This window comes from Ixodes scapularis, unplaced genomic scaffold, assembly GCF_016920785.2.
Source record: "Ixodes scapularis isolate PalLabHiFi unplaced genomic scaffold, ASM1692078v2 PGA_scaffold13__105_contigs__length_92229423, whole genome shotgun sequence".
NCBI lineage: Eukaryota > Metazoa > Arthropoda > Arachnida > Ixodida > Ixodidae > Ixodes > Ixodes scapularis.
In genome coordinates, this window is record NW_024609839.1 from 32,801,841 (window position 1) to 32,829,522 (window position 27,682).

Below are 27,682 nucleotides of genomic sequence, written 5' to 3' on the forward strand. Positions count from 1 at the left end.
AGTTGCAACACGTCACGTTTTCGTGAGAAAGAAACACAAGCAGTTTTCTCGGTGGAGAACTTAAAACCGTTATTGCCAGCCCACCTTGTCGCGTTATTAATAGTTCGTTGAACAGCGGTTGCAGACTGAGTAGTTACATGAGCAAACAGCGATATGGAGGTCATCTGCATATAGCAATAGTGAACTGATAACGTGTTGGCGACCACAATTGAATTGATTTTTATAGTAAACCGGGTAACACTTAGGACGTCACCCTGCGGAATACCGTTTTCCTCTACAAACCATCGTGAGTGTGCAGACCGCAGCCTTACCCGGAAAGTGCGTCTACCTAAATAGCTCTCAATGGCATGGTACTTGCGGCCCTGGATATCAATGTCACTCAAGTAACTGAAAATTCCATACCGCCAAGCAGTATCCTATGCTTTCTCGAGATCAAAAATTTAGAGACGTTTACAAATCTCCGTAAAGCGAAATTAGAGCGCAGCTCTTGAGGGGGAGGGGGAGGAGAGGGTACGGACGGGAGGGTTTGCCCATCCGGCCCTCTCCTCCTCCGTACCCTCTCCTCCTCACCTCCTCGTCCTCCACTCCTCCTCTCCCCTCCTCCTTAATCCTACTCCTCCATACCGTCTCCTCCTCCTCCACCGCACGTGACGTCAATTCACCCGCTAAATCTAGCGAAGAAACTGAATTTGTTCATAGGTGATGTGAGACCAAGTCATGTGACGTCATTTTCCTTGCTAAATTTAGCGAAGAAACTGAATTGGTGTTGAGGGCCCGTGACGTCAATTTTCCTGCTGAATTTAGCGGAAAATTGAATTGCTGTTGGGGTCACGTGACGTCAATTTTACCGCTATATCTAGTGAAGAAACTGAATTTGACAAAATAAGACCTGGAGAAGGCGAACAAGTGGGACAAAGGACAAACACAAATCTTCAAACACAGCCAGGTGACTGGTGCGCGACCGAAAAAGTCCGCTCGCTTGCACTTTTGCATTTCATTGCATTATCATCAAACTGAATTTTTCATAGGTGACGTGACACCAAGTCATGTGACGTCATTTTCCGCCCTAAATATAGCGCGGAATTGAATTGGTTTTGAGGTCGGGTGACGTAAATTTTCCCGCTAAATTTAGCGGGGTTACGCCGACGCCGACGGCGACGCCGCTCAACCAGAAAACGGGCACCCAAAAGCTGCGCTCTAAAACACCAAGAGGCAGTACCGTCCATTGACAGAAGCCTCTTGAACAGTGGCCTCCAAACGAACCAATTGGTCCTTTGTCGAGCGAGATGAGCAGAAACCGCACTGGTATTTACCCAGGTTGCGATGTTTTTCTAAGTGGTCTAAGTGGTGTTCAATCGCTTATTGATCATTTTTTTCGATCGGCCTGTAACTAATAGCAGAAGCTGGGTTCTTTCCTGGTTTAAGCAGAAGGATGATTGTAGCCGTTCTCCATGCTGATGGAAAACGCCCCTCCTCCCATACCAACCAGCTCGAGTGTAGATGGGTGCAGATGATTCGGCGTGGATAGTGGATACCGTCAGGCCCAGCTACCAAGGGTTTGACACTATGAATGACAATCTGAAGTTCCATAAGGGTGGAGGGTCTATTTTGCGGCCCCGCACCCCACCAGGAGCCTTTATGCTCCTGGCTTTTTGCTGTTTTAGTAGAAGGAATGATGGGGAATAGTGTCTGGAACTTGAAACAAACTCAAAACGTTCCCCGAGAATATCTGCTTGTTCCTCTCGAGTCTAGACTTTCTGGACAGGTTCTGTTGCAGGATAACAGGGGGATGTGAGAGCACGATGGGATCTGTTGATTTTGTTACTTAGAACCTAAGCTTATTTCGGGGATGTGTGGCTATTTATTGATGTTGCATACTCTTGAAAACTTGTTCTGTTCGATTTCCATTTTGAGCATTTTTCATTCCACCAAGGCTTGGGACGGCGTGGTAGTTGTCCCAAGTTTACCGGGATTGCCATTATGGCTGCCTCAGCCTGCCTGAAGGATGCAGTTCGTTAGGCGTTCGTTCACTTCTTCAATTGAAAGCTTGTCAAGACATGTGCACGCGAACAGTGAGAATCGGCTGGATTCCGACCAGTCAGCCTTGGTAGTTTGCGGGGGGTTCTGGTGGGGAGGGTCGCACCTGGGTTATTCTGTCTTAAAACAATCAGCATGTGGTCACTGCCTAAAAGATTAGCGGCAACCAGTCATGAGAACAGTGAATATAAAATAGGTTCACATATAAAGAGGTCAATCGATGTAAACGAGTTTGCGGATCACTAAAATATTTAGGTTTCTTTTCATTCAACAGACACAAATTTTGTAGACAAAATAAACCGCTCGACGTTTGCCCCACGCGTATCGCGTCTAGCCCTGCCGCCAATAATATTATGTGGATTAAAATCACCAAAAATAATGAATGAATGGGGGAGTTGAGGACTGAGTGACTCGAAGTGTTTACACCTTAAATCAAAGTTTGGGGAATGTAAAGGGAACAAAAGGTTATTTGTTATAAGCCGGTCGGATAGAGGGCGAACAGCCACTGCTTTCAAGGCGGTGTGCAAGAACACTTAAGCACATGCCGCTGATTTTCTGCACTACTATGGCTACCCCACCAGAAGAGTGAGGCGACTGATCTATAAGATAGAAGTGCTTAAAAAACATTCGGTTGACACTCCTTTAGGTGAATTTCGTAGAGACGCACGGCCAACGGACGATATTCCACCAACAGGCAGCAAACATCGTCATAGTTATACAGGAGACCTTGACAGTTCCATTGAATGAAACTCATTGTCGGTAAGAAGTTTTAAACTCGCAACTTCGAGGTCGGAGCCCTAGTGCAGGAGCAGCTACAGCTGTGATGCACCACTGACAGGGAGGGGTTCTAAGGCTACACCTAAGAACTAATTCCATAAAAAATGAAAGAGGACATAAATGAATGTGGACTGATTCTGCAGAAGGGTAGTTCCGACCAAACATTCGGGGAAAAACAGATATAATAATGCCCCAGGCGAAAGAGTTGCCAATCCTCTGGCTGTCGCTTTTTCACGGACATCACCTCTCTTGGTTTACGGGGGTAATGAGAGGAAAAGGGGGAAGGGGGAGGGGGGGGGGGGGCTTAGGTTTCAGTCGACTGTAGGATTCGATCCAGAAATGTTTTGGTTCGGTCACAGAGCGCGAGCTCGGTAACTGATACGAAGCTGTAAGACAAAATATTAAGGAACTTTACCCCCAACACTCTCCTACATCCCCCCAGTAGACGACGCAATGTGACGTCCGTTAAAAAGCGCGCCAATCAAATTGCCGAAATTGGCCTGCATTCCTACTCCCCAAGCTTTTCCTGATGCGCGTACGGACCGGTTCGATAGAAATAATAGGGAGTTTTAGCAGGTCGTTTCAACACGAACGGTTCGCCCTCGAACGCATCCGCGACGCCACTGCGCATGCGCGCGCGAGTCGTTCGAGGAGTCGGGAGGCTCTCCCATTCCGGCCGCTGGAGTCGTCACCGAAACGCAGCCAGCACCGTTCACGACTCGGGTAAAAAAAGATGGCGGTCGGTTCGGCGACCGCCTTCGCCGACCCAGCCGAGCGTTAGGCTTAGGATAGCGGGAGGCGATTTGCCGTCCTGTTAGTCTGCTTCATCTGAGAGGTTGAACCAAATCATTTCGAGGACTGCACACCATGGTAAGGGATCGTGAACGCTGTAAACTGCGCATACTAGTAAATTTTTGCGGTCTGCGGGCAGACTAGCTGCCGTGCCGACCGCGAGCAGACGAAATGATATGGTTCGACGGCACACAACGTGAACGATCGTTCAAGTTCAAGATGACGGAGACACACCACATACCTTTACGGTCCTTCAGACACTTTTTACTCTATCTAGCTTCGCAGTTCTTGAAATTCCGACCGGCAAATGTTACATCGGCCGTCTTGTTTACATCAGTCGTACGCCGGAAAGAGAGCTGCCACCACGGTGTCCGCCACCGTCGCCACGGATTTACACGTTGCAGAATGTTTCACATGCTTACTAAAAGATGGCGCCACCGTTAAGCCCTATCATCATCATCGTTTACACGGTCGCGCCACTTTCACAATTCGCTGAAGTATGTCAAATTTGGCGTACGGTTTCACGGAACGGACCAGCTGTACCGTTCGTGATTTCGGAACCGTGCGCTTGAAAAACGACTCGCTAAAACTCCCTATTAGGCAGTGTTAGGGAACCGTTTTTGCACATCCCATACCGTACGATGGGCCCTCCAGTACGCACTGAGCATGCGCTACTGCAGAAGAGACTCATATGCGCAGCTCATACCGGAGGTCCCATCGTATCGTATCGGATCTGAGAAAACGGTTCTCTAAAACTCCCTAATAGGGAGTTTAAGGGAACCGTTTTTGCACATCCGATACGGTACGGTAAGCCCTCCGGATATGAACCGCGCGTGCGCGAATCTTCTGGGCTAGCGCATACGCAGTTCGCACCGGAGGGCCCATCGACCGTATCGGATGTGCGGAAACGGTTCCCTAAAACTCTCAAATGGGGAGGTTTAGTAGATCGTTCCGATACCTCCGATAACGATACGATGCGCGTGCAAAGGCCGAGGCAGAGTATTGGGTATCATTATCGGAGTCATAGGAACGATCTAATAAAACTCTCTAACGAAACCCGACTTTTCCTCCCACATAAATGAACTACCACTCGCAGAAATCTGAAACCCCGAAAAATGAAGCAGCGGCGGTAATATAATGCCAAAAGTTGAGAACATATATAGAACCTTGCTTAGATCACTGTTTTGCGTCTTGCCTGGCTTGGGCATGGAAACTACCCAAGAGAAATTCCACTCTTGTGGAAAATTTTACTAACATGTCTGTTTTACTTATTATTAAGCAGGGTAACATCACCAAGATAACCGATATTTCTTTCTTGCAGACAAGGTGTTTTTTATCCTCTGAAATATAAGATACTAAAAACGCCCACAATGTCATTTTTTTGGTAAGATGAATATCTGTCCTAGGTGGACGTCGGATCTTAGCGAAATTTTGTTTTTGTCTTTTATAGCTTTTCATACAGGTAACGTCGTGTTTTCAAACCTTCGCATTCTACCCCAGGCGGCAGCGTCTCGTTGGGGAGTTTGTGAAGAGTTTCAGTAGATCGTTCCGATTACTCCGATAAAGACACCCAACCTTTGCGCACGCGTCGATCGTTATCAGGTACCGTTATCGGAGTTGCCGAAACGATTTATTAACACTCCATTTTCACGGAGTTGCAAAATTCTGCATCGCGCCGTTTATTTACCCTGGCCGAAGAGGGTTTCAATTTCTCGATCGGACTGGGTACTTCATAGCGCACTCACTTTGGTCCTGGTTGTCGTCCCCCTGGCAGCGGCACCTCACCGACTCGCTAACGTGGTTCTGCGTCCAAGATTAGGCCGTAACACAAAAGCCTGCTCGGTGCCGGAGTCGATGGAGCGAAACTTCTTCTTTGGTCGATTATGGCGCGTGACTGTTGGGGTAGGACTAGATTGGATTGGATTATGGCGGCTGAACCCTTTTTATCGGGCGATCAGAGCCCATAATAGAGCCACTAAATGAGCTACGCTTATGGCGAATTCGCATGGTCATTTCCCGGCAAAATATTTTGCCATATCTCCGCCAAGGGCGTTCGCGTGGTCAAAGGCTGGCGAGTGCGCGCCGTTCGGGTGGCAGTTCTCAGGCGTGTGCTGGCAATTTACCGGCACAAGTTTTGCCCGAGCTCCAAGAGGTCGGGCAGCTTGTCTGCCAGACTGTATCCGGTATCGTCATATCCGAATCGGGAAAGGGAACCAAACGAAACAATGGTCGCCGAGAGCGTGTTCTAGTAGAAAACGAAGCCACTGAGACAGACACCCCTCTGCGGTCCGAGAAAGACAGCAAAAACAACGGAGATAAAGATAAAATATTTTAAAGGAAGCTTCCGCAAGATCAGTTTCCTATGGGACACAGCGTGTTATTACACCGCTGTAAAAAATGTATTGATAGTGCTGCAGCTCGACACTTGAACGCGCATTACTATTTTAGAGGGCTGGGTCAAATCAAAATGCTGAGGATTCCAGCAAAAAGGTAATAACAAGAAAATAGAATATAAAATGGCGACGCTGGTGAGCCTTCTGGGATCCTTGTAAGATGGCAACAGTTCCCCGAGAATCTAAACAAAATATATTACAATTTGTTTACCCACATCTCAGAGTCCGAATATATGTTGCTAATGCCTAGAGCGTGCCTATTGTATCATACAATAATCGTGGAAGAAGTTAACGAAGTTGTTAACGAGCGACCCAGGCAGACGAAAACGCCAGTTGCAGGCGCGTTGTGTTCGGGTGGAGAGGGTCACGTGGTGCGCCGCTGGCGCGGTTTTCGTTGCCTGTGCCACCGGCGTGAGCTCGCCGGCGATTGACCACCCGAATTCGCCATTAGAATATCGGCACTCTGTTCCCCGATATTGGCGTGGGCGCCGCCATCTTGCTTGTGCAGAGCCATAACTCACAAAGCCTGGCAGTTCGACGACGGAGCCATAGAGAGCCCGGTCGCAGATTTGGAGCGCGATGATGTGGTAGCAGGGAGCATATATGTATGTATTTATGCCGCGATTCCCTTTGAATCAAGCGTCTACTAAAAAGACGCAAAAAAAAGCAGAAAGCGGAGTGTATCTACTAGTTGATCTTCAACAATGTACTGCCCACCAGGGGTGCTATTCTGGTCACAAACGGTCACGTTCGTGTTTCTCGAAAACTCCTCCTCTCTACGAACCGCGCGCTCCTATTGGCCACAGCCCGCGTGATAATTCCACGCGGTTCCCATGGGAACGTTCGGGAAACACGAGAGAGAGAGAGAAAATGTTTTATTTGTGAAACTCAGGGTGGGGGATGCCTGTCGCCCTTGAAACTAGACATTGGTGACAGGAGGAAGGGGAGGAAGGTGAAGGGAGTTATATACATGGATGAAGAAAGAATAAAACAATTAAAACAGGGACAACACAACCACATCTTTCATTCTGAAAGATGTGGTTGTGTTGTCCCTGTTTTAATTGTTTTATTCTTTCTTCATCCATGACCCAAACCAACACGCTCTTCTCCCAAGCAGTTATATACAATGTACAAGCCCTGCCGACTTTATGTAGTCGATCAGGGAATCTAATATTGCCTTCCGGTGTTCGGGGCAGCCGACAGGGAGGATCCATTCTTGCAGGCAGCTTGGTCTCACAGGCTGGGAGAGCGACTCCAAGGCATTCTTTCTTTCTTCTGCACTACTTGGACAATCCCAGAATATATGCTGTGTATCCGCGGGCACAAGGCATTCTTCGCACAATCCGGCTTGTGCGTCTTCTTCGTTGTCTTTCCATTTAAACTTGTTTATTCTGGCTGGGGTCATGGCCGTTCCTGTGCGGAGTCTTCGCAGGCACACACTCTCCCATCGGCTGTACGACGTCGAGGGGAGCGGGTGTTCGTCTTGTTGGAGTTGTTCGTTGAGGCGTCTTCTTCTCTCTTCGCGCTCTTGTGCTTTAAGTTCAGCCGGATCGGTCTCTTCGATTGTGTCATTTCTGTCGACGGGGCGAATTGAGCCTTGGCCGGGCAGGGATGCTTGTAGCTGTTCCCGTGCGGCTGCATGCGCCTCGTCGTTCCCTTGGATACTTTGGTGACCAGGGATTCATCGAATTTTAATGTTATATCCTTCAATTCGAAGTTGTTTGGCCGTCGTCTTGATTGTTCGAACGGTCTTGCTGCGACTGTCTTGTTTGCTGCATTCTTGAACTGCTTCTTTGCAGTCTGTGTAGATACGTTTTAGTTTAGATAGGTGCAGTCTGTGTCTACGTTTTAGTTTGAATTCTTTGAAATCTATGATGGCCTTCTCAATAGGTTGAAGTTCAGCTTCTTTGACGTTGGTTTCGCCGCATATTGTAGCGGCGAAGCGTTTGTGGGTGTTCGCACAGTAGTATGCGATGGCTGTGCCGCTTTCGTCTTTTGTTGCGTCCGCGTATATAATAGCGCTCTCGTCCTCTTCGAGAAGTGCTAACACCTCGTCTAGGTGTTTACTTGCAGCTTGCTTTCTTCTCTTCACTTCATTCTTTCCTTGATTTTGTGGAGTGGGTCTAGTGTCAACCACTATTTCGTCTTCCCAGGGTGGGGGAGGTTCCGTAAACACCGGGTAGGTTTCTTTACAGTACCCGAGATCTTTGAGGTTCTCCCGTCCCGGTTTGGTTTTCTGTAGCCTAAGCACTTGGCCTGTTTTGTTTTCTTTCGCGATCTCCTCGATGGTGTTGAGACCTGCTATTTGGTAAAGTGTTTCGATTTTGGTACACTTGGGAAGTCCGGTGATAACTCTTAAGGCTTCCCTGTTTAGTGCCTCTAGTCCGTTCTTCTGTGCGTTGGTGAGATTAAGGTAGTTGATTCCGTACGTTGCTTTAGGCACAAGGAGGGCCTTGACCACGGTCTTGAGGGTCTGATCTTGGGCTCCCCAAGCAACCGTCTGCCGTAACTGTCGCTCCTCGAGTACGGACCGTGACGACAAAGTGACGTATGTCCACGTCAGACCAACGTAGCACATAGCGGAAGTCGCGTAACTAGATTAACTACGGTATTACCAACACCACCTAGACAGAAGGCCTCCGCATGGTTTCCTCTTCTTCTATGAAACGTCATCACAGTCGGATCGCGCTCGGTCGGCTATTGGACCCGAGCCCGACCTTCGACGCGCTGAATGGCCACGAGCCGCAGCCGAACACTGACGCAGCACTCGTGCCCAATCTCTCGCCTCGATCGATCTGACTATGATGACGCGTGTGCAGGCCTTCTGGTATTACTCGGCACACCCTACTCTCTGTTTCACTATGAGTGCGAGCTAGTGCGGGTGTAGGAGCTACAAGAACGTGCTGTGGGCTTTCAACGTCCCTGTCGAGCAGGCACACTCGCGCAGTGCAAGCCAACGTTCGTGCAAGAACACTGTAGTGCAAGCATCGCTCAGGGGGCTCAGGGTGATGTTCTCGTGCTTTTAACTTGCCTCTATTGCACGAGGAGGAAGAAGCTTTGGGTAGGATTCTGAAGCGTAGAAAATGGCGGCGATGCTTGTTGCTCAACGATGGCTCGACCAATGCGTACAATGACGGGTTTTCCGCAAGCACCCGGTAGCCTTCGCGATGCATGACGACTGTTTCTGACGACGATACCGCTTGTCGAAAAGCACCATGTGATCGCGGTGTGACCAGCTGCGCGACGAGAGACGGCGACGATGAGAGATGATGACCGTCGAGCAGCAGCTACTAATTGAATCGCACTGAGATTTTTTGCAACGGGGAACTACAAGGGCGCGGTTGCCACCGATGATCAGATAGCTAATGCCCAGTGGATGGTGATCAGAGCCGTGACGGCCGTGGTGAGTGTCGCTGTCAACCGGCTGGGAAGAGACGGCTGGGTCGACAAAACTCCGGACCGAGGCAGCTAAGGCATGTGCGAAAGAAGGCTTTCGCCGCCACCACGACAAGCACGCCAACGTCGTGGGGTACGTTGACTGAACCTAGAATCTAACTGAACCTTCATCACCATCATCATGGGTCGGAAGGAGGCCGTCTTCGTTCTGAAGGACTCCAACACTTTGCCGCAAACATTACTTTGCCTTTAACAGCATGGTTGTAAGTTGACGTTAAAACTTCAGGGTTTCTACCGCTTTGAAGTTAGTGCACGCTTAGTACCTATGTCTACAGTTGACCATTGGTTGCGGCTTGTAGCTACTGTCAGTCACCCCTATTGGAAAACCCTAATATGAACAGCGTATTATGGATATTGGTAAACAATATCTCTTTATTTTATTGCAATACAATATAGACAGTGTATTGGAAAACATTACATTTATTATATTGCATTACAATAAGGACTTGTTATGGGATTCCAATATCCATAATACGCTGAAAATATTGGAATCCAATACCATTTAAACCCTTATTGGATCCCCATGTGTCGTATGGGGATCCAATAAGGGTTTACGATTCCAATATAGTCAGCGTATTATGGATATTGGAATCCAATATATTATATCGGCTACCAATAAAACTATATACGAGTTGGAATATCACGTTCAGCGCAACATTTCTCTGCAACGCAGTCTCTTCTTGTGTGTATTTCTGAGTGATAAATTAAAAAAATGTTGCTGTTGTCAAATTGTGAATAAAGAAGCAAAACACTGGACTTATCCATACCAAATATATTTAACATATTCCTAAACTGGAGGATCTGGCATTTACTGCAAAAGAAAGTTAATTGTTTAGGACTCTCATTCAAAAACTTGATGTTTTAAAACAGATTGTGAAATCCTCACCTTAATGAAAACAGCACCTGCTAGCTGTAGCCATATAGAAACTGCAAAATAAAAATTTGTGATTAGTTTGCGACAAGTAGCAATCCTTCACCAAGATTCAAAATTATGTCTGCGTTTGATTGTGGAAAAATAAGCTTCAATGCCACTGCCACAGGTCATTCTGAGCTCGGTCAATTAAATATACGTATCCGCTCGTATGGCTTCACTATTCCTGCTTCGCACCTAACTAGAGTATCTGGAATGCTCACCTTTGAGGAAAAACGAACTGGTGCTTGCTTGCTTGTAGGCTGTGGAAGCCGGAAGAGAGATTTGCGGTTAGTTGCGTCCAAGTAGCAGTTACTTTGAGTAGTCACGTAAAGTACACTAAGTCTGAAAGATTCTAAATTACATGCGCGGGACATCGACATCTTCTGGCGACGTAACTGGGCACGTGTCAATGTCGCCCGCTTGTATTACAGAAAAATGAGCTTCAATGCAGGAGCTCCCAGTCGTTCTGAGCTCCGTCAATTAAAAATGCTGTACCGGTCGTATGGCTTCAGTATTCCTGCTTCGGGAATCTAGAATTCTCACCTTTGAAGAAAAGCAAACTGGGACCTGCTGGCTCTTAGGCTGTGGAAGCTGCCAGAAAGATTTGCGATTAGCTGCGTCTAAGTATGAATTTCTTTGACCAGCCACCTACAGCACACTAAGCCGGATAAATTCAAAATTACATGTGCGTGACATAATATGCCTTTTGTGACAAAACTGGGCACACGTTTTGTCGCCTACAGCAACACTGAAGCCAGACAGACAAGCGGCACGGCACCTTTAATTGACGGAGCTCAGAACGAGTAGGGACGCTTACACTGAAGCTTGTTTTGCTGCAATACGCACGTGTATTGCAGCAAAACAAGCTTCAGTGAAAGCGTCCCCAGTCGTTCTGTCAATTAAATATGCCGTACCGCTTGTCTGGCTTCAGTATTGCTGCTTCAGAGCAATCTATAAAATCTAGAATCCTCACCTTTGAACGAGAACGAACTGGCGCCGGCTGGCTAGTGGGCCATGGAAACTGCAAGAGAGATTTGCGATTAGTTACGTCCAAATAACAATTTTTTTGAGTCGCCAACTATAGCACTCTCAATATTACATGCACGGGGCACAGATGCCTCATGCGACGGAACTCCCTTCGTCCTTGTTTTCTGTTAACTCTGCTCACCTTCACCACTCGCCTCCAATTTCTGAGCTACTTCTTTAATCTCGATTCCCTGGTTCCCAAAGGCCATGCCATGGCTTGCGCCAGTCACGGATCTGTCAGCTCTGCGACTGGCGCTATTGTGGCAAAGACGCCACAGCACCTGGCGCTTGATGTGCTCTTTCAATATTTTGAGCATGGCTCAAAACAAGTGGATGGGTGTCTGGTATGCCCTTTGCTTATTTGCGGATCGTTCCGAATCAGAGGGTAGGCGCTTCTGCGACCTGGGTGCATGCTCGCTATTTTACAATAGTTGAAACCGAACTCTGCAGGAATCTTGAAACATAACAAACATAATGTGCACGCCAAAAGGCACAGCAAATGAAACACCCACCATCTATCTATTTTCGTTTCTTGTCCGCAAGAAGGTGTCGTATATGTAGCCTCCTTTGCTTAAGGCTGCGGTCCCACGGCGGCCATCTTGAACAAGGCGTTAGTTCAACCAATAGATGGCGACACGCACCCGTGGGGTGGCCGAAACATTGGTTCACAGTGGGATGGCTCGAGCACCATCACGTTCCCCTCGTGGCCTTGCTCGCGCCGCTGCCAGCTGTGCTCAGCTGGCTCAAGTAGCGTGGCCCATCAAACGGATGTATTCGAGAATGTCAGGTTGAAATTGTTCTCTGATATAGAGACATGCGGTTCGGCGGTTGTAACGGGCATTCGCAATAAATCTTACCAAGAAGGAATCAAATGTTGATTGACGTGTCACTATTCTATCAATGAAAATTTCCTCTGCAGGAATGCACGCTCAGTAGACTCAATCTTCCAAGACACGAGTGGAAGCGGACGTCAAGTAAACTGCTTCGCGATTTACGGTACTTAACTCACCATTTTAATGACGACTAAAATACCGTCACGAAATATTGTGTTTTACGGGTCGGGAAGATGTTGTAAAGGTTGTTACATTATAGTTCCCAGAAAACAAACGCCGTTGCAATATTTTCGGAAGTACCGACACACATAATGTTGTAAGTACAGCTTATAAGGAATATGATGAAAACCATCAGAAGAAATAGGAAGACGTTTATTTGCAATGATGACGCTATGAATGAACGGCGTTTAGCGACGGCAAGTTATGAGCGTTCGGGAATTTATAAGTTCACGTGATTGCTAACTATGGGCATGCGTTTTTGACGAGAGATGGTGTTGCGGTGATGACCTGATATCGGACGACTCGTGGCAGACGAACAAGCAAGTTTCATCTCAGCGAATGGTAAGTGTCCATTGTCAAGCACAACACGTGGCTACCGACGTTGTCGACGTTTCGAACACTTACCGCTATCGACAAAAGTCCTGGTACCTAGGCTGACTTTCTGGAAAGACTCAAAGTCTTCCTTGAATCCAACGCCATCATGAACAGTAACTGAAAACGATTCACTATTCAATCGGTGGGTGGTGAAACGTATCCGCATCTGCGGAGTCATGGGCGATGCATGCTCTAAGTGGCTGGAAGTTTACACGATGCCTGCCACGACGTCCAAACACGTCAATGACGTTCTACGGTCTGTTTTGCCTACTTTTGCCCTACCGAAAATAGTTTTCTCTGATAACGCGCCAAATCTTGCTTCAAATAAAATAAACAAGTTCTTGAAGAAAACAAAAACCGGCATCAGGCATCACATTAGTGCACCATACCATCCTGCAACTAATGGGCAAGCAGAACAGATGGTGTGCGAAACGAAAAAAAGCCCTTTTGAAGCTTACGGAAGAAGCAGTTCAGTGAAGAATCGCCAGGTTCTTGTTCCAGCAGCACGCGACGGTCTCATCTTACACGAAAAAAACACCCGCCGAAGCAATATTCGGCGGACGAAGAGCCACACCCCTCGATCTCATGATACTATGGCTTACAAACGAAGATCGAGAGATTCCCAGATCGGGAGTAATTGCAGTTTATTCGGTCGGACAACTCGTCTACGTAAGGAATTTAAGCGGAAGTCGGGCCTTCCATGTAAAACTTGAGTAGAAAAGGTTCTATGTTGGTTGACCAGAAGGTGTCATCTCTGTGAATACGTTGGATATCAATGCCCTTGAGTGTAAATATAACTAAATCACAAAACTCTCTTTGTGTGTTGTGTAGCTGCCCTTGTATTTGATAGTAGAAGCTATGGTGGTGATTTGGACCTTTCACACCAGGCTCCTTTTTCTTATTTTTCGCCTCACACTCCTCTGCGGTTTAAGTATGCTTCAAGAATCTTTTGGAACGGGGACACTTTACGTCAACGAGGCCATTTGTTCCAAGTAGTCAATCAGGGAATGCTGCCAGAAATCCGTCCCTCCTATCAACGAATAAGCCGCACTTCTGCACAAAGCAGTTTTCCTGTTCCACGTACAGTTGTAAAGCAGCATCCTCATTGATTCTATCATATTTTGTTTCGGGTGAAGAAAGTCTATGGGTACACGATACTTGAAACAAGTCTGGCACTGTACGTTGTGGTTCGACACCCACTAATGTCGTCGTCCTTATAGAGCCTCATCATTTAACCATTACCTCGTCACCTCATATTGCTCTTCATCAACAGTAAGTACAATAGGTTACCGCCATATTACAATCCAAGAATTGAAAAAGTGAGTCGTTCAGTCCTTCAACAAGTTTATTATTTATATAATGTTATTACGTTACATTACCTCGAGACGATTGACGTCCATCGTCGATCTTCAAATACTTATACCTGTATATAAATTAGACGCACAAAGGGGGGGGGGGGGGGGGGGGAGGGGGGGGTCGGTGGCCGAGTGCATGGTCTAGCGCACACCAGCTTGGAGCACTTGGAGCGAAAGCTCGCGCTTCAGAAGCCACCCCGCCCCTCCCCGTTTCGATCTGGAAGAGCATCGTACCGGCGTGCGGTCGCGTATCACTACTGCGTGGTGCACGTTAAAAACCCCAGGTTTGCGGTCGTACCGCACTGGCTAAATTGCTCATCTACACCTGAGAGTCAGACGCCCACTAAGGCGGACTAACTTCCGGCTGTATAAACATACACACAACAATTTGCAATTAGACGCATAATAACAAAGAGCACAGCGTGCCGCCTCTTTTCCTTGGATGCCTTTTTTTAAACCAGCGCAAGCTCGCGCGTTCTCTCTTTTGAGACGGTTAGAACGGTCCCACATAAAACCCGCGCTTCTCCTACCCGGCCGCTTCCTCCTCTCATTATGTGTAGTTAGTTATAACTAAATGAGCTATAATAATGGTGTATTATTCATATTTACTTTCAGTTTCAGCCAGGGAAAAGGAGTTTCGAGGAAACTAGAGCAAATAAATTAGCTGCGCTTAGAGTATCGGAACTCTCTTCCCCGACGGTGTTGTCAACGCCGCCATTCTGGTGCTTGTGCAGAGCAGGCGCAACTGCCGATCGTCATGATTCAAAAGTGCGACATCCTCAGCATTAGATTCGGTGTTAGGAAGCTCATGTAATGTTGCTTTGCTTTGTCGCACACTGTTTAAAGTGAAGGACGGAAAAGGGTTTCTTGTGATTTCAGATAAAGCTTCTGGCAACCATGATTTTAAGCCACAATATGGCCAAGTGTCGCTACTCTGACGCGTAGCTTATTTAATGACACTATTCATGCACTTGTTCAAGAGGCTTGTAATACCTGGAGAGGCCATGACGTAAGCCCCGTGGATTCCACAAGCCACTACCTTTTGACACCTGCCTCTTCCTCATTGTTCCCGCTTGTGCCAGTAAATTAGCTACGGTTCAGAGTACCGACACTGGGCCATATTGTGGCTTAAAATCATGGTTGCCAGTTACCTGAAGCTTTATCTAAAATCACAGGAAACGCTTTTCCGTCCCCCACAAATGTTTAAACAACCCGCGACAGAGCACTGCAATATTGCATCAGCTTCCTAGCACCGCATCTAATGCTGAGGAAGTCGTACTTTTGGATCATGACGATCGGCTGTTGCGTTTGCTCTGAACAAGACCCAAAATGGCGGCGCCCAAAACAATTTTGGGGAACGGAGTGCCGATACTTTAAAGCTCATTTAGTGACTCTAGGCATGAAATGAACGCGGGTGTATTATTTTCCTCTTCGTCTTTATTGTTTATTGATTTCAATCATATCGAATAATGAACACATTATATCACGCCACGCGTGCGTAATTATTTGTCTTAGATTTATTAACCTGACCCAGAACTTAAACCATTCATTTATCGATAGTAAATCTTCCAATATATTTTTAAATGTGAAGGTAAAAAGACACGGAGATTGATGATGATACAGACGCCAACGCCGCCCTCGGAAATTTTTGGAACACTAGAAATCAGCAGTTTGTCTGCCATCCTCCAGGTAGCGCAACAAAACACCCAAACAGTTTTTAATTGCTTTTAAAATTAGCTAAGCTCTACACCTATTAAGAAACCAAAGCAAGATCATTGTAAAAGCTTAATACATCGCAATGTATATCTATTCCAAACAATAAATGTTGTTAGATGCCAATAAATATGTTTGATGTCCAAAAAAGATATGCGTCAAAAACAGGTAAGTTTGAAGGGCTCCTGGAGCGTTATGACTTTGAAAATGAAAAAAAGCCATCGTCCACCTGTTGGGCAACCATTGTGGCTCTGAATGTTATTAAAGATGTTATCATAGTTTGATTATTTCCTCAGCGGCATTTGAAGTACCATGACTCGAAGCGCAGAAAAGTGCTACGTTTGATATAGAATATCTAAACAAAAAAATTTTACACAAAATTAATTTTTTTTTTCTGAATATTACCAATTATAAGCACTACATCTGTGGCTAATGTTATTGCCGTAGCGCTTGTCATTAAAAACATATTTGTGCTGAAAAATGTCAATTTTAGGGCAATATTTGGAGGGATGAAAAAAACAAAGTAGTGCAAACAGCGAAAAAGTGTATCGTTACATTCTGCTCCGACATCATCTTAACAAAACTGCTGTATTGAAACCGTGCTATCTTTAATGGATCGTTCATAAAACATGAACTAGCGGAGCAAGTGAGGGTCCGCGCCATCATATTTGCAACGCTACAAACGCGCATGAACAGTAAAAACCAACACATACATAATATCAAATGAAAGAGGATTGCATTGCCTTTCGAATGACATCAATCCCACAAAACAGTTATTAAAAGGAGATGAGTAATGGCCTGCCAGAAAGTACCTAAACTGCCACATTCAGTGGGACCGTGGCCTTAAGCCGTTCCTCCCTAGTGTCCCGGTTGGGTCTCGTCCTGATGAATCGTCGGTGGAGACCTGAGGAGCGGTCAACATCAGATTAGACCTTTTTGAGACAGAACCATATACTTGCTGAGAGGACGTACACCCAAACGAATCTCAGGCATGTCATTTATAGTGCGTTTTAAATTGAGACACATGATGTAAAATGAGACGTCAATACTGACGCACCCCTTTTGCGAACCCAAAATTTTGAAGGCCTTGTCCCCTTCGCCAGGGGGACAAGGCCTTCAAAATTTTGGATGAAATTTTTACCTTAACATCCCGACTCAATGCCCATCCCTGAATATTCGACCACAACACTTTTAGAAAAAAAATATTTTTTTTTAGAAAACACCGAGTCATCTACCACCCCTACAAACGCCTGAATTAAGCATACTCATACCGTGGCTTGTTTGCTCCGTGCCGCCCCCGAGCTGACAATGTTTTTTTTTCGGGCTGACAATGTTTTTTTTTTTTTCAAATAGAACCCACATTCTTAGTTTTGGTTTGTCTTGTAGAAGCAGGTGGATACTTTTATAAAGCTTCCTCCCTATGCGCTTCCGAGTCAACATTTTTGCAATGGCCAACCCCCGGGCTTTGATTTTGCGCTCCTTGATGAATGCTGAAACTCATATAGGCGGGCAATAGCTCGCCTTGAAAATACTTACTTTTGGTGGCCGAGAACAAACTCGTGTTCCTGGTTGGCAGCCACTTGCTGCCAAGAATTGCTGCACATATCCTAAAGATTAGTCTAACACAGATGCTTTGGCCGGACAGAGACACAAAAGCCTGAAACAAGACCACTATGCAGACAGGAGACAGTGTCTGTGAGGAATGAAACAAACAACTCAGATAGGCATCAATCACTCACCTTGAAAACACTTGCCATGTGCGGCAAAAAACAAACTTCTGGCCTTGAATGGCTGGTTCTTGCCACCAAGACCTGCATGTATAAGAGATAACCCGGTCTTAATTAAACTTGGGTGCTTTTTCAGAAGAGAGACAACAAAATACTGGTGCAAGACCACTACACATAGGAAATAGCATCCAAAAGGAATGAAACACAAAACTGATATAGGTGGGCAATAGCTCACCTTGAAAATACTTGCTCTTAGTGGCCGAGAACAAACACGTGTTCCTGATTAGCAGCCATTTGCTGCAAAGTATACCTGCAGATATGCTAAAGAACCGAGTCTTAGTCTAACACAGATGCTTTGACCGGACAGAGACACAAAAGCCTGAAACAAGACCACTATACAGACAGGAAATAGAGTGTCTGTGAGGAATGAAACGCACAACTCAGATAGGCGTCAATCACTCACCTTGAAAACACTTGCCATGCGCGGCAAAGAGCAAACTTCTGTCCTTGATTGGCTGGTGCTTGCCACCAAGACCTGCATGTATAAGAAAGAATCCGGTCTTAGTCGAACTTGGGTGTTTTTGCAGAAGAGAGACAACAAAATACTAATGCAAGAGCACTACACATAGGTTATGACATTCAAGAGGAATGAAATACAAAACTCATACAGGCGGGCAATAGCTCACCTTGAAAATACTTGCTCTCGGTGGCCGAAAACAAACTCGTGTTCCTGATTGGAAGCCATTTGCTGCGAAGAATACCATACCTGCGAAGAATACCTGCGAAATAGTGTCTGCGAGAGATGAAAAAAGACCCAAGTGGAGAGGCTCGTTCTGTTTCACGTTAGTCAAATAGTGTAGCTCATTTTGCTAAAACGGTGCATATTTGCTAAAAAAGTATCTGGGTGATTTCAGATAAGATCGACCAATGGGTGGCTGGTCGACATTTTTAAATCAACTGATGCTTTTATATGACATTGTCTAGTGTCTGGTATAAACGAATCCACACTTAGTTTTGACCAGTGTTGTGTGTCCGCCGACAAGGAGAGACTTTGGTACGGAACGTGTCTTTATTCCGCAACCAACATGGGGAGCGACTTGCTCCGTAGCGTCCAGCTCAAGCGGTTCAATGAAGCAGACCACTCGCCGCCCGGGTGCCCCATCCCAGAGTTCCCCGCGGCGTTGTACCCAGGGTGACCCGACCCGAACCTCACTCCGCCAAACACCACATTCTTCCGCACTTGATTGAGAAAGTCCCCCTTAGGTCAGTCCCCCGGTGAATAACGATCAGGAGGGCAGCGCACTCTTGTTGGATAGCGCTGAGTCGGCGTTCGAGGCCTTGAAATACTGGTCGACCCCGGGTCCGTTGAGGCACTTGTAGGTGGGCTGGCAGGGGGAGGCTGCGCTTGGCTTGCTGTACTTAAAGCTTGCGGTATGAAGCTAGCTCCATCTTCCTCCCGCGACGCCGGCGTTCCAACTTCCTGGTCCCCCTCCTGCCGAATGTGATCCTGATGGCGTCGCCAGATGACTGTGTCATGGTCCCGGTACACACGCAGCTTGTACGAGACAGGACCGCTCCTTGACAGTATAGTTGCCTTTAGCCACTTGTCTCCCCGATGGGGGTTCCACACACGTACCCGGTCCTTTATTTTAAACTCTCGGGTACGGCAGCTTCTTTGCAACATCTGGCGGAACTGATGCCTGGCCACTCTGTTTTCTACAGATGGCTTGAGAACATCCAGTCTAGTGCGAAGGCGTCTTCCCAAAAACAAAACTGCTGGCGCCTCCCCCGTTGTTGCATGTGGAATGTTTCGGTAGGTTTGCAGAAACTTTCCTAAGGTCTGCTGCAGTGGCTCCGAGGCAACTCCCTTGCGCAGCGCCGATTTTAAGGTTTGCACAAACCTCTCCGCCAGGCCGTTGCTACTGGGGTGATACGGTGCTGTTAACACATGACGTGTTCCGATCCGTTTTAGAAAGTCCTTGAACTCGTTTGACGTAAACTGTGTACCGTTGTCAGAAACCAACGTCTCGGGCATTCCAAAACGCGCAAACACCTCCTGTAGCTTTTCAATAGTCTTTGCCGAGGTTGTCGCTTGCATAATAAACACCTCTGGCCATTTTGAGTGGGCATCCACAATTACCAAAAACATAGCTCCTCGAAATGGTCCAGCGTAGTCTACATGTACCCGCTGCCATGGTTTGGTGGGCCACGACCAAGGATGCAAAGGCGCTTGCGTAGGCAGATTACGCTGTTGCTGACACTGCTCACATGCCTTCACATGGTTTTCCACATCCTGGTCCACTGAGGGCCACCAAAAATAACTCCTAGCTAGCTCCTTGGCTCGCACTACTCCTGGATGCCCTTCATGGATTTCGTCCAGCAGCACGCTCCGTAGCTTTTCCGGCACTACCACTCGCAGTCCTAACATAAGGCAGCCCTGTTGTGCCGACAGCTCCGTGTTACGTTGAAACCAAGGTTTCAGCGCTTGGTCTCCCACGTAAGGAGGCCACCCCTTCAAGACGTAGTCGTACACCCGCCTCAGCAACGGGTCTCGTGCGGTTTCTCTTGCGATGTCCCGACTGTCCACCGGCAAGGACAGTAATCTTAAGGAACAAAAAGACTCGACTTTTTCGTCACTCTCTTGCCGCCCTTCCACTGGAAGTCTGGAGAAACAGTCCGCTTCAACATTCTCAGTCGACCGCTTGAACACCAAGGAATACCTGTAGGCAGACAGGGTCACTGCCCACCTTTGCAGACGTGCAGCCGCCATTGCCGGGATCCCAGTCTTTGGTCCAAAAATAGTCTGCAAGGGCTTATGGTCCGTCACAAGCTTAAACGTGCGTCCATAAAGGTGAAAGTGAAACTTCTTCACTCCAAACAGCAACGCCAGCGCTTCCTTTTCCAACTGGCTGTACCCTTTTTCTGCAGACGTCAGTGTCCGTGACGCGTATGCGACTGGCCGCGCAGTTCCATCTTCCAATATGTGAGACAACACAGCTCCGACACCGTAAGATGATGCGTCACACGCCAGTTGTAAGGGTGCTGTTGGGTCGTAGTGTACAAGCACTTCTGAGGACATCAGCAACTTTTTGACTCGTTGGAAGGCCTCTTGACATGTACGGTCCCAGTGCCACTTCACATCTTGATGCAGTAGCTTGTAGAGTGGAGCCACTATGGTTGCCAGTTGAGGAACAAACTTGCCGTAGTAGTTCACGGCTCCCAGAAGCGATCTCAGCTGCGACACGTCTGCTGGTGCTGGTGCCTTTACGATAGCAGCCACCTTCTCCTCCGACGTCCTTATTCCTTCAGGACTTATCACATGTCCCAGGTACTGCAACTGATCCTGGAAGAAGGCACACTTTTCTCGCTTGATGCGAACGCCTCGTTCCGCAAAACGCTTGAACACCTCCTCCAAACTTCTTAGATGCTCCTCCTGCGATTTTCCGGTAATTAGCACGTCATCCAAATAACATGCCACCCCTGGGATTCCTTTCAGCATGTTATCCATTACCCTCTGGAAAATTGCCGGGGCCGACGCTATTCCAAAAGGTAGGCGATTCGTGAGGTATAGGCCTTTGTGTGTCGTGATGGTCAGTAATCGTCGGGACTCCTCACTCATGACAACCTGCTGATATGCTCTGTTGAGGTCGATTTTTGAAAAACTCTGACCTCCCGCCAACACTGAGAAGAGCTCATCCACTCTCGGCAAGGGATAACGCTCAACATCCAACATCGGATTCAATGTCATCTTGTAATCGCAGCACAATCGTATGGTGCCATCCTTCTTGGGAACAGGCACTAATGGTGTCGCAAACTCGCTACTAGTTGTCGGTGTGATGACACCAAGGGCTTCTAGGTTCGACAGTTCCTTTTCTACAGCTGGAACCAATGCAAAGGGTACACTCCTGGCCTTCAAAAACTTGTGATGACTTCCTTCTTTAAGGAACAGCCTCGCCTCCTCTCCAGAGATCTTCCCCAGTTCGTCCTTGAAGATGGACTGATACCTGTCTAGTAATACTTGCAACTTGTCCACTGGCATCGGACTTGCCCCTTGTGTGCTCCTCTGAAGATTGTTGAAGCCCGTCACTTGCTTCCAGTTCAACCGCAGCCTCTGTAGCCACTCCCGGCCAAGAAGTGGTGGCCCTGACTGGTTCAGGACATACAATGGCAGGACTCTTGTTTCCTCTTGATGCGAAACTTTAACTTCCAGAACTCCACAGGGCTTGACAGTTTCCCCGGTGTACGTCTTCAACCGCAGCGCCGTCGGCTTCAAGTTCAATGCCGCAAACCTCTCACGGTACTGCTGCTTTGAGATGACTGATACCGCCGCTCCGGTATCGATTTCCATTGTCACCGGCGAATTCTCAACCAGCACTTCTACCGTCAATGGCTGGTCTTTTGGAGCTGTAATGCGGTTGACATGGGCGTCCTTAGTCACCGTTAAAGGTTTCAGCGACTTCTTCCTTCCTTGCGGCTTCCTCTCCTGAAATGAGCGGCATGCTCGCTGAATATGCCCCACTTTCTGGCATTTGTAACAGGTCGCCTCGCTGTGTATGCACGTGCGTGCGAGATGCTTGCTTGACCCGCAACGGTAACAAGCCACCCCTCGCTTCTTAGTATCTTCTTTGTCACCTTTCAACTTGTGGACGCTGGCGCTTTCCACTTGGTCGCTGTTGCCACCAGACCCGTGCACCTCGGATGTGCTTTTTATCGCTGTCTCCAAAGCCACGGCCCGGTCAACCGCTTTCTGGAAGGTCAACGTCTTATCTTCGGCGAAAAGTGCTCGCTGAATATCCACGCGGCGCATTCCGCAAACGAACCGGTCACGCAATGACTCATCCAAAAACGTGCCAAAGTCGCACGTTCGTGCGAGCGTTCTTAGCGCGGCGACGAACTGCGCAATAGTCTCGCCCTCCTCTTGAATTCGGCGATGAAATCTGGCTCGCTCTGCAATAACAGACGGCTTGGGTTCTAGATGGTCTCGTAGTAGCTGCGTTAGCTCGTCGAAGGACTTCGTTACTGGTAGCTGAGGAGCTGTTAGCGACTTGAGTAAGTTGTACGTCGTAGGCCCAATTAGGCTTAAAAAGGCGTCAACCTGGTCGGTTTCCGGCACATGGTTCGCTCTCAAAAACGACGCTAGTCTTTCTTCGTATGACGACCATGAGCACAACGAAGCGTCAAAATGTTCGACTTGCCCAAACTTGGCCATGGCTTTGCACCATTCCGCTGCGTCGCTTGCTCCTCCGTACCCGCCGCAGCTGCTGTCTTCTCAGGCCTACACGGCGTCCACCAGTTGCTGCTCGAGTTCTGCTCGCATGGGTGGTCGGTCGAAAGTCCTCGTCGCCACTTTATGTTGTGTGTTCGCCGACAAGGAGAGACTTTGGTACGGAACGTGTCTTTATTCGGCAACCAACATGGGGAGCGACTTGCTCCGTAGCGTCCAGCTCAAGCGGTTCAATGAAGCAGACCACTCGCCGCCCGGGTGCCCCATCCCAGAGTTCCCCGCGGCGTTGTACCCAGGGTGACCCGACCCGAACCTCACTCCGCCAAACACCACAACCAGAAAAAAAATTTGGAGACAAGAAAAATCGTAAGGCAGGGAGAGGTGGACAGTTGCAATAACGCGCACTGATGGAGGGGGCAAGTTTGAAAGTGAATAATTAAAACAATAAAATTAGGAGAATTTTAAAACTTTTTACAAACAAACTATGGGTACAACTTGCTCGTAATATAAAGTAATAATATTTATTAAAAATTTATTTAGTTTTCTAAAAATTGCCAAACATGCCTGCTCGAACGACAAATGGCAAACTTTGGAAATCTGTATCTCATGAAATAATTTAATCATTATTACATAACTTGCAGACATTATTTTACTAATATATGGCTATTATTGAAAAAATAAATAAGGTATCTGAGTGACACAATAGTTACAATATATTTAGGCAAACGTGTGAAAAAAATCAAACAAAGAAAAATTCCAATGCGAATAAAAAAAAACACAACCTTCGATTTTTTTAAAATTTGGGTACCCTGTTATACTCTATTTCGGCATTCATTTCTATTAAAAACATGTTGCATTATTGCACTGTGAAAGAAGAAACAACTCCCCAAAGTAGGGTCCTTTTTCAAAGCCTACACTTAGCAGTGTCCTATACAAGAAGTGACTCTGAGTTCCAGTTTCATGAAACTTGCACAAATCTTTTATATACATTTATTCAGATGAGGTCATTGATAAAAAGAGCGATCGGTCACACAGTAAAAGGGAAGAGAAACTATATACAGCATTTTACATAAGCGTACAAAGTGGTATCATATTAGAGACTAATGATTTGAGAAAAGATGATGCAGTGTGAAGTTGTACCTTCCGGTATATTTTACATCTAGAGTAAAATAAATAACTTTACTTCCACACACAAAAACAAAGATATAATAGTAAGATATTTAGGTGTTCTGTGTATTTACGATTACAAACAATTTCAGGTGACGGATGCCATAGTGCCTAACTGGAGCAGCTTCGATGCTCTCGGTGTATGAATGAATCGTGGCAAGCCGATATATTTTATCCTGCTCGAGGATAACATTTTGGGATTTTTTTATAGTGATCAGATAAAAAGTATTAGTAACCACCAACAAAAACAGTAGGTTAAATACCCTGTGAAGAAAAATGTGATAAATAAGATGTCCCTGCATTCAAAATGAGCAGTCCTTGGGAAATCAAATTCGGCACTTTACGCTAAGGTTTTCCTCGCTGTACCCATTTAATAAAGTTGCTTCCAAGCAGATCCGACTGTCCGTGCTACATATACGTCACAGGTCCCTTCTGTTGATGACTTGCTGAGCCGCCACGCGTGCCAAAACTGAATGCCAGGGAAGGCGCGCACCGTCAGCCACTCTTCTTTTTTTTTTTGTTCACGATACCGAACAACCTCATTTTCGTCCAGATATACAAGATGCACGCCTTTCAGTTTCTTTGATAGAACGCTCAGCATTGTCCTGGCCGTCTGAATTGCGCTTACTGAACGTTCTCCCAGGTTGTTCAGCGTGGCCTGGTGCTTCACGAGTCCGCCAACTCCACCACATATATTTTTCCCATGTCCAGATGCAGAAAATAACCACTGGGCTTGTGGGCAATCGTCCTTTGCAAATTGGTGAAGCTGGTAGCGATTCTTGAAATGACTGGCGGCGCCGTCACTTACGTACGTCACGTACGAGTATACCGCAACGTTGTCTTCAACCCACGCCTTCACTTTTTCTAGAGCCAAGCAAGCGTGAGCGGCGTCGTGACACAGGTCCTCACTGATGATGGCAAAGCTGTTTGTAGATTTTCTTGTCGTCACTACACATGTAAATATCGAAACTTGGTTTTTTTTTTTTTTCAGTGATATGCTTGCACTTCGTCAGGAAGCACGATGGTCCAGTTTTCAGCAAAGTCAAAATGAAAGACAATGCTCCCGCGTTGCATGCACTGTTTTTCATCGTAGATCGCTTTACCTTGCGCTTGCCGGATATGGTTGTGAAGTACCCAACTTCCAACCGTCACTTGGATGACTTTTAGGAAAGTCTCAGGTTCCAAAGTTTTTTTCACAAGGTCGCCGGACTCCCATGTTGCAAGCACAATCTCTTCATCCTCCGGGATATCAAGTTCCTGGAGTGTAAGAAACTGGCCTTTTGGGCAGTGATCACAGTCTCCTTGAAGGCACAGTTCTGTTGCTGGGTCGCACAGAAATGCCGAGTTCATTTCACCAGTGTTGAATGTTGAGCCTGTAACGTTCTCTAGAGCGGCAATACAAAGATAATAATTGGCGCAGCGCACACAAACGCACACTTCCTGGTGTGGAATACATTGGACCCATCTAGGGCTCAACGAATAAAATTTCGTTAGCCCAACGCCGGAATCGGGATGCTTGTCTTTGTATATACGGAAGGCCTCACGTATTGAGCGTGTCATGAAGCGCTTTGGCACGAACGTTTTCTCTCCGTTGAGCATGACAGAGATGACGTCCTTCTGGTTGGGACTTTGGCGCGAACATTGTAGCTCGTCTTTCATGAAGTACTCTAGGGCAGCAGACAGGTTCTCAGGGCTCACCTTGCACCTCGTGTAAGGATCCGGCTCATACCACACGCCATGCTTTTCCTTGAGTTTTCGGGATTTACTGATGAGGTACATTGAGGCCTGTGGAATCATCTTTTGAACCTCATTCTTCGTCAGTGTTGACGGCAGGAGTGTAAGCAGTTGACAACGTTCCCGGAGAGAGGTGGCGGTTTCAAAGGCCTGCCGAAAGTTGTCCACCCACTCAGTGCATGTGGAGCATGTTGGTTCGGACGACCCCGATGGTGCGTCCCTGTCGTACGCAATACGTAGCCTTGAACGTATATTCTTGACAGCAACCTGCTCCAGTTCTGTCTGCTTTCTCTTGACATAGGCAGGCCTGTCCCGACTTCTTACGACGCTTGGTTGTCTCAGCGGCGACACATCTGTAGGTAGTATGCTGCGATTTAGATCTTCAATTGCTTCTTCAGCTGGCACAAATATGTCAGGGCACTGCTCTGAGCTTCGCATCGAGATCTCCTTAGGGATGTGCATAAAGCAATGGTAGCACAGGTAGTCCGTCGCACTCACTTTGGTGGAACAGTCAGGCGGAAGAATTTGCTTCAACGAGTTTAGGTCCAACTCGCCAACACTTCGAAAATTCCGCTGCTTTGGTATAGTCTTTTTGTGTTTGCAAAAGTAATCTGCACAAAACACTCGTTCGGAGCTCCAGGACGTCTTCATAATGTATACATAAATAATAGAAATTAAACCCCAACTGATGGCATATAATTGCCAAGTGAAAGAACTACTGGGTGCACAAGTGACAAGTCCGAGGCTGAGGAGCTCACTCACTGCAAACGTACATTTGAAAAGAGAGGTCGCAACTGGGCTGTCGGCAATTGCTTGATCCACGTCAAAGGAAGAAAGAGGGAAAGTCTCCAGACAAAAAATTGTGGTCAGCGGCCTTCGAAAAAGACTTTCCGGAATCGCACTGTCGTCCCTCCACGCGCTGATATGAAAGCACCCGAGCTTCTACCACGTGGTTCATGACACAGCCTGAGCCATGTCGGCGACCGGTTCGCGAGGGGTTGGCGGTGGGGTTACGTTGATGGTCACTCGGATTAGCCCTTGCTGTACTGAGCTACCGCCTGCAGTGCCTTATCGCCGGCTGGTGTCAACAACGAGAACACACACACCCTGTCTACACCAAAACTACAAGCGTTTACCGCACACGCGTCGCCGCCGCTTTTAAGCTTTTGTGAAATTGCTTTCTTTTGCCGCGGAGAACCGCCTTATCTTAACTACGCACCTGAAATCCTTCCAGGCGGGCGTACACAATATCAAGCGTTTCGAGAAATGCCCGTGGAGTAGAACTATGGGAAAATTCGGAGCCCGCGATGTCGATATCGTCGCCGTTGTGTTAGTACGCCGTCGCGTACTGCAGTCCCCCGTTGGGGGAGGGGGGGGGGGGGGGCGGTCTTACTACGATAACATGGCGACAGCGTTTACACTCTATGTATTTACGCGAGGCTCGAGTATTTGGGGATAATGCTGCCGGTTGGTGTGCCCCTTTGTGCCTGATAATATCGCCCGTGACGCCAGCGAGTGAGATGGCGACAGGCATGACTGCTCAGTAAACAGGCGTCGGCGGCCATGTTTTGCTGGTTGAAGCGAACCCCCTTGTCCTTGACAGCGAGTGGGGAAATGCGAAAAAAAGATTGTATCGGCCGTTTGGCCAGAACTAGCGACGAGTGTCGTCTGCGGTTTCCGGCAACTATTTTGCCATAATCGTGAGCTTAGCGAGGAAATGATTTTTGCTAGCCACAGAACACTACCACGCAGAAAGGGAATGCTTGAACATGTTTTTGTTCTGGATATATATCAGGAATATTTATGAGAGAGAGAGAGATAGAGATGAAGGTAGAGCGGAAGAGGGAATAGCATATAGTGTCGCAGGAGAATAAAGTAAACAAAGTTCCTAGTGGCCGATGGCTGCATGATCTTTTCTCGGATCACTAGTCCGTAATATGA

General features: G+C 47.2%; 1 protein-coding gene across 1 annotated transcript; it reads right to left on the reverse strand.

Moving 5' to 3' along the window:
• Positions 1-18,644: 18,644 nt before the first annotated feature.
• LOC121046687 (uncharacterized protein K02A2.6-like) lies at positions 18,645-19,876 on the reverse strand. Its single transcript, XM_040501193.2, has one exon. It carries the CDS (start codon positions 19,763-19,765, stop codon positions 18,881-18,883), a length of 885 nt encoding a protein of 294 aa, XP_040357127.1. The 5' UTR covers positions 19,766-19,876; the 3' UTR covers positions 18,645-18,880.
• Between the last annotated feature and the right edge of the window lie 7,806 nt (positions 19,877-27,682).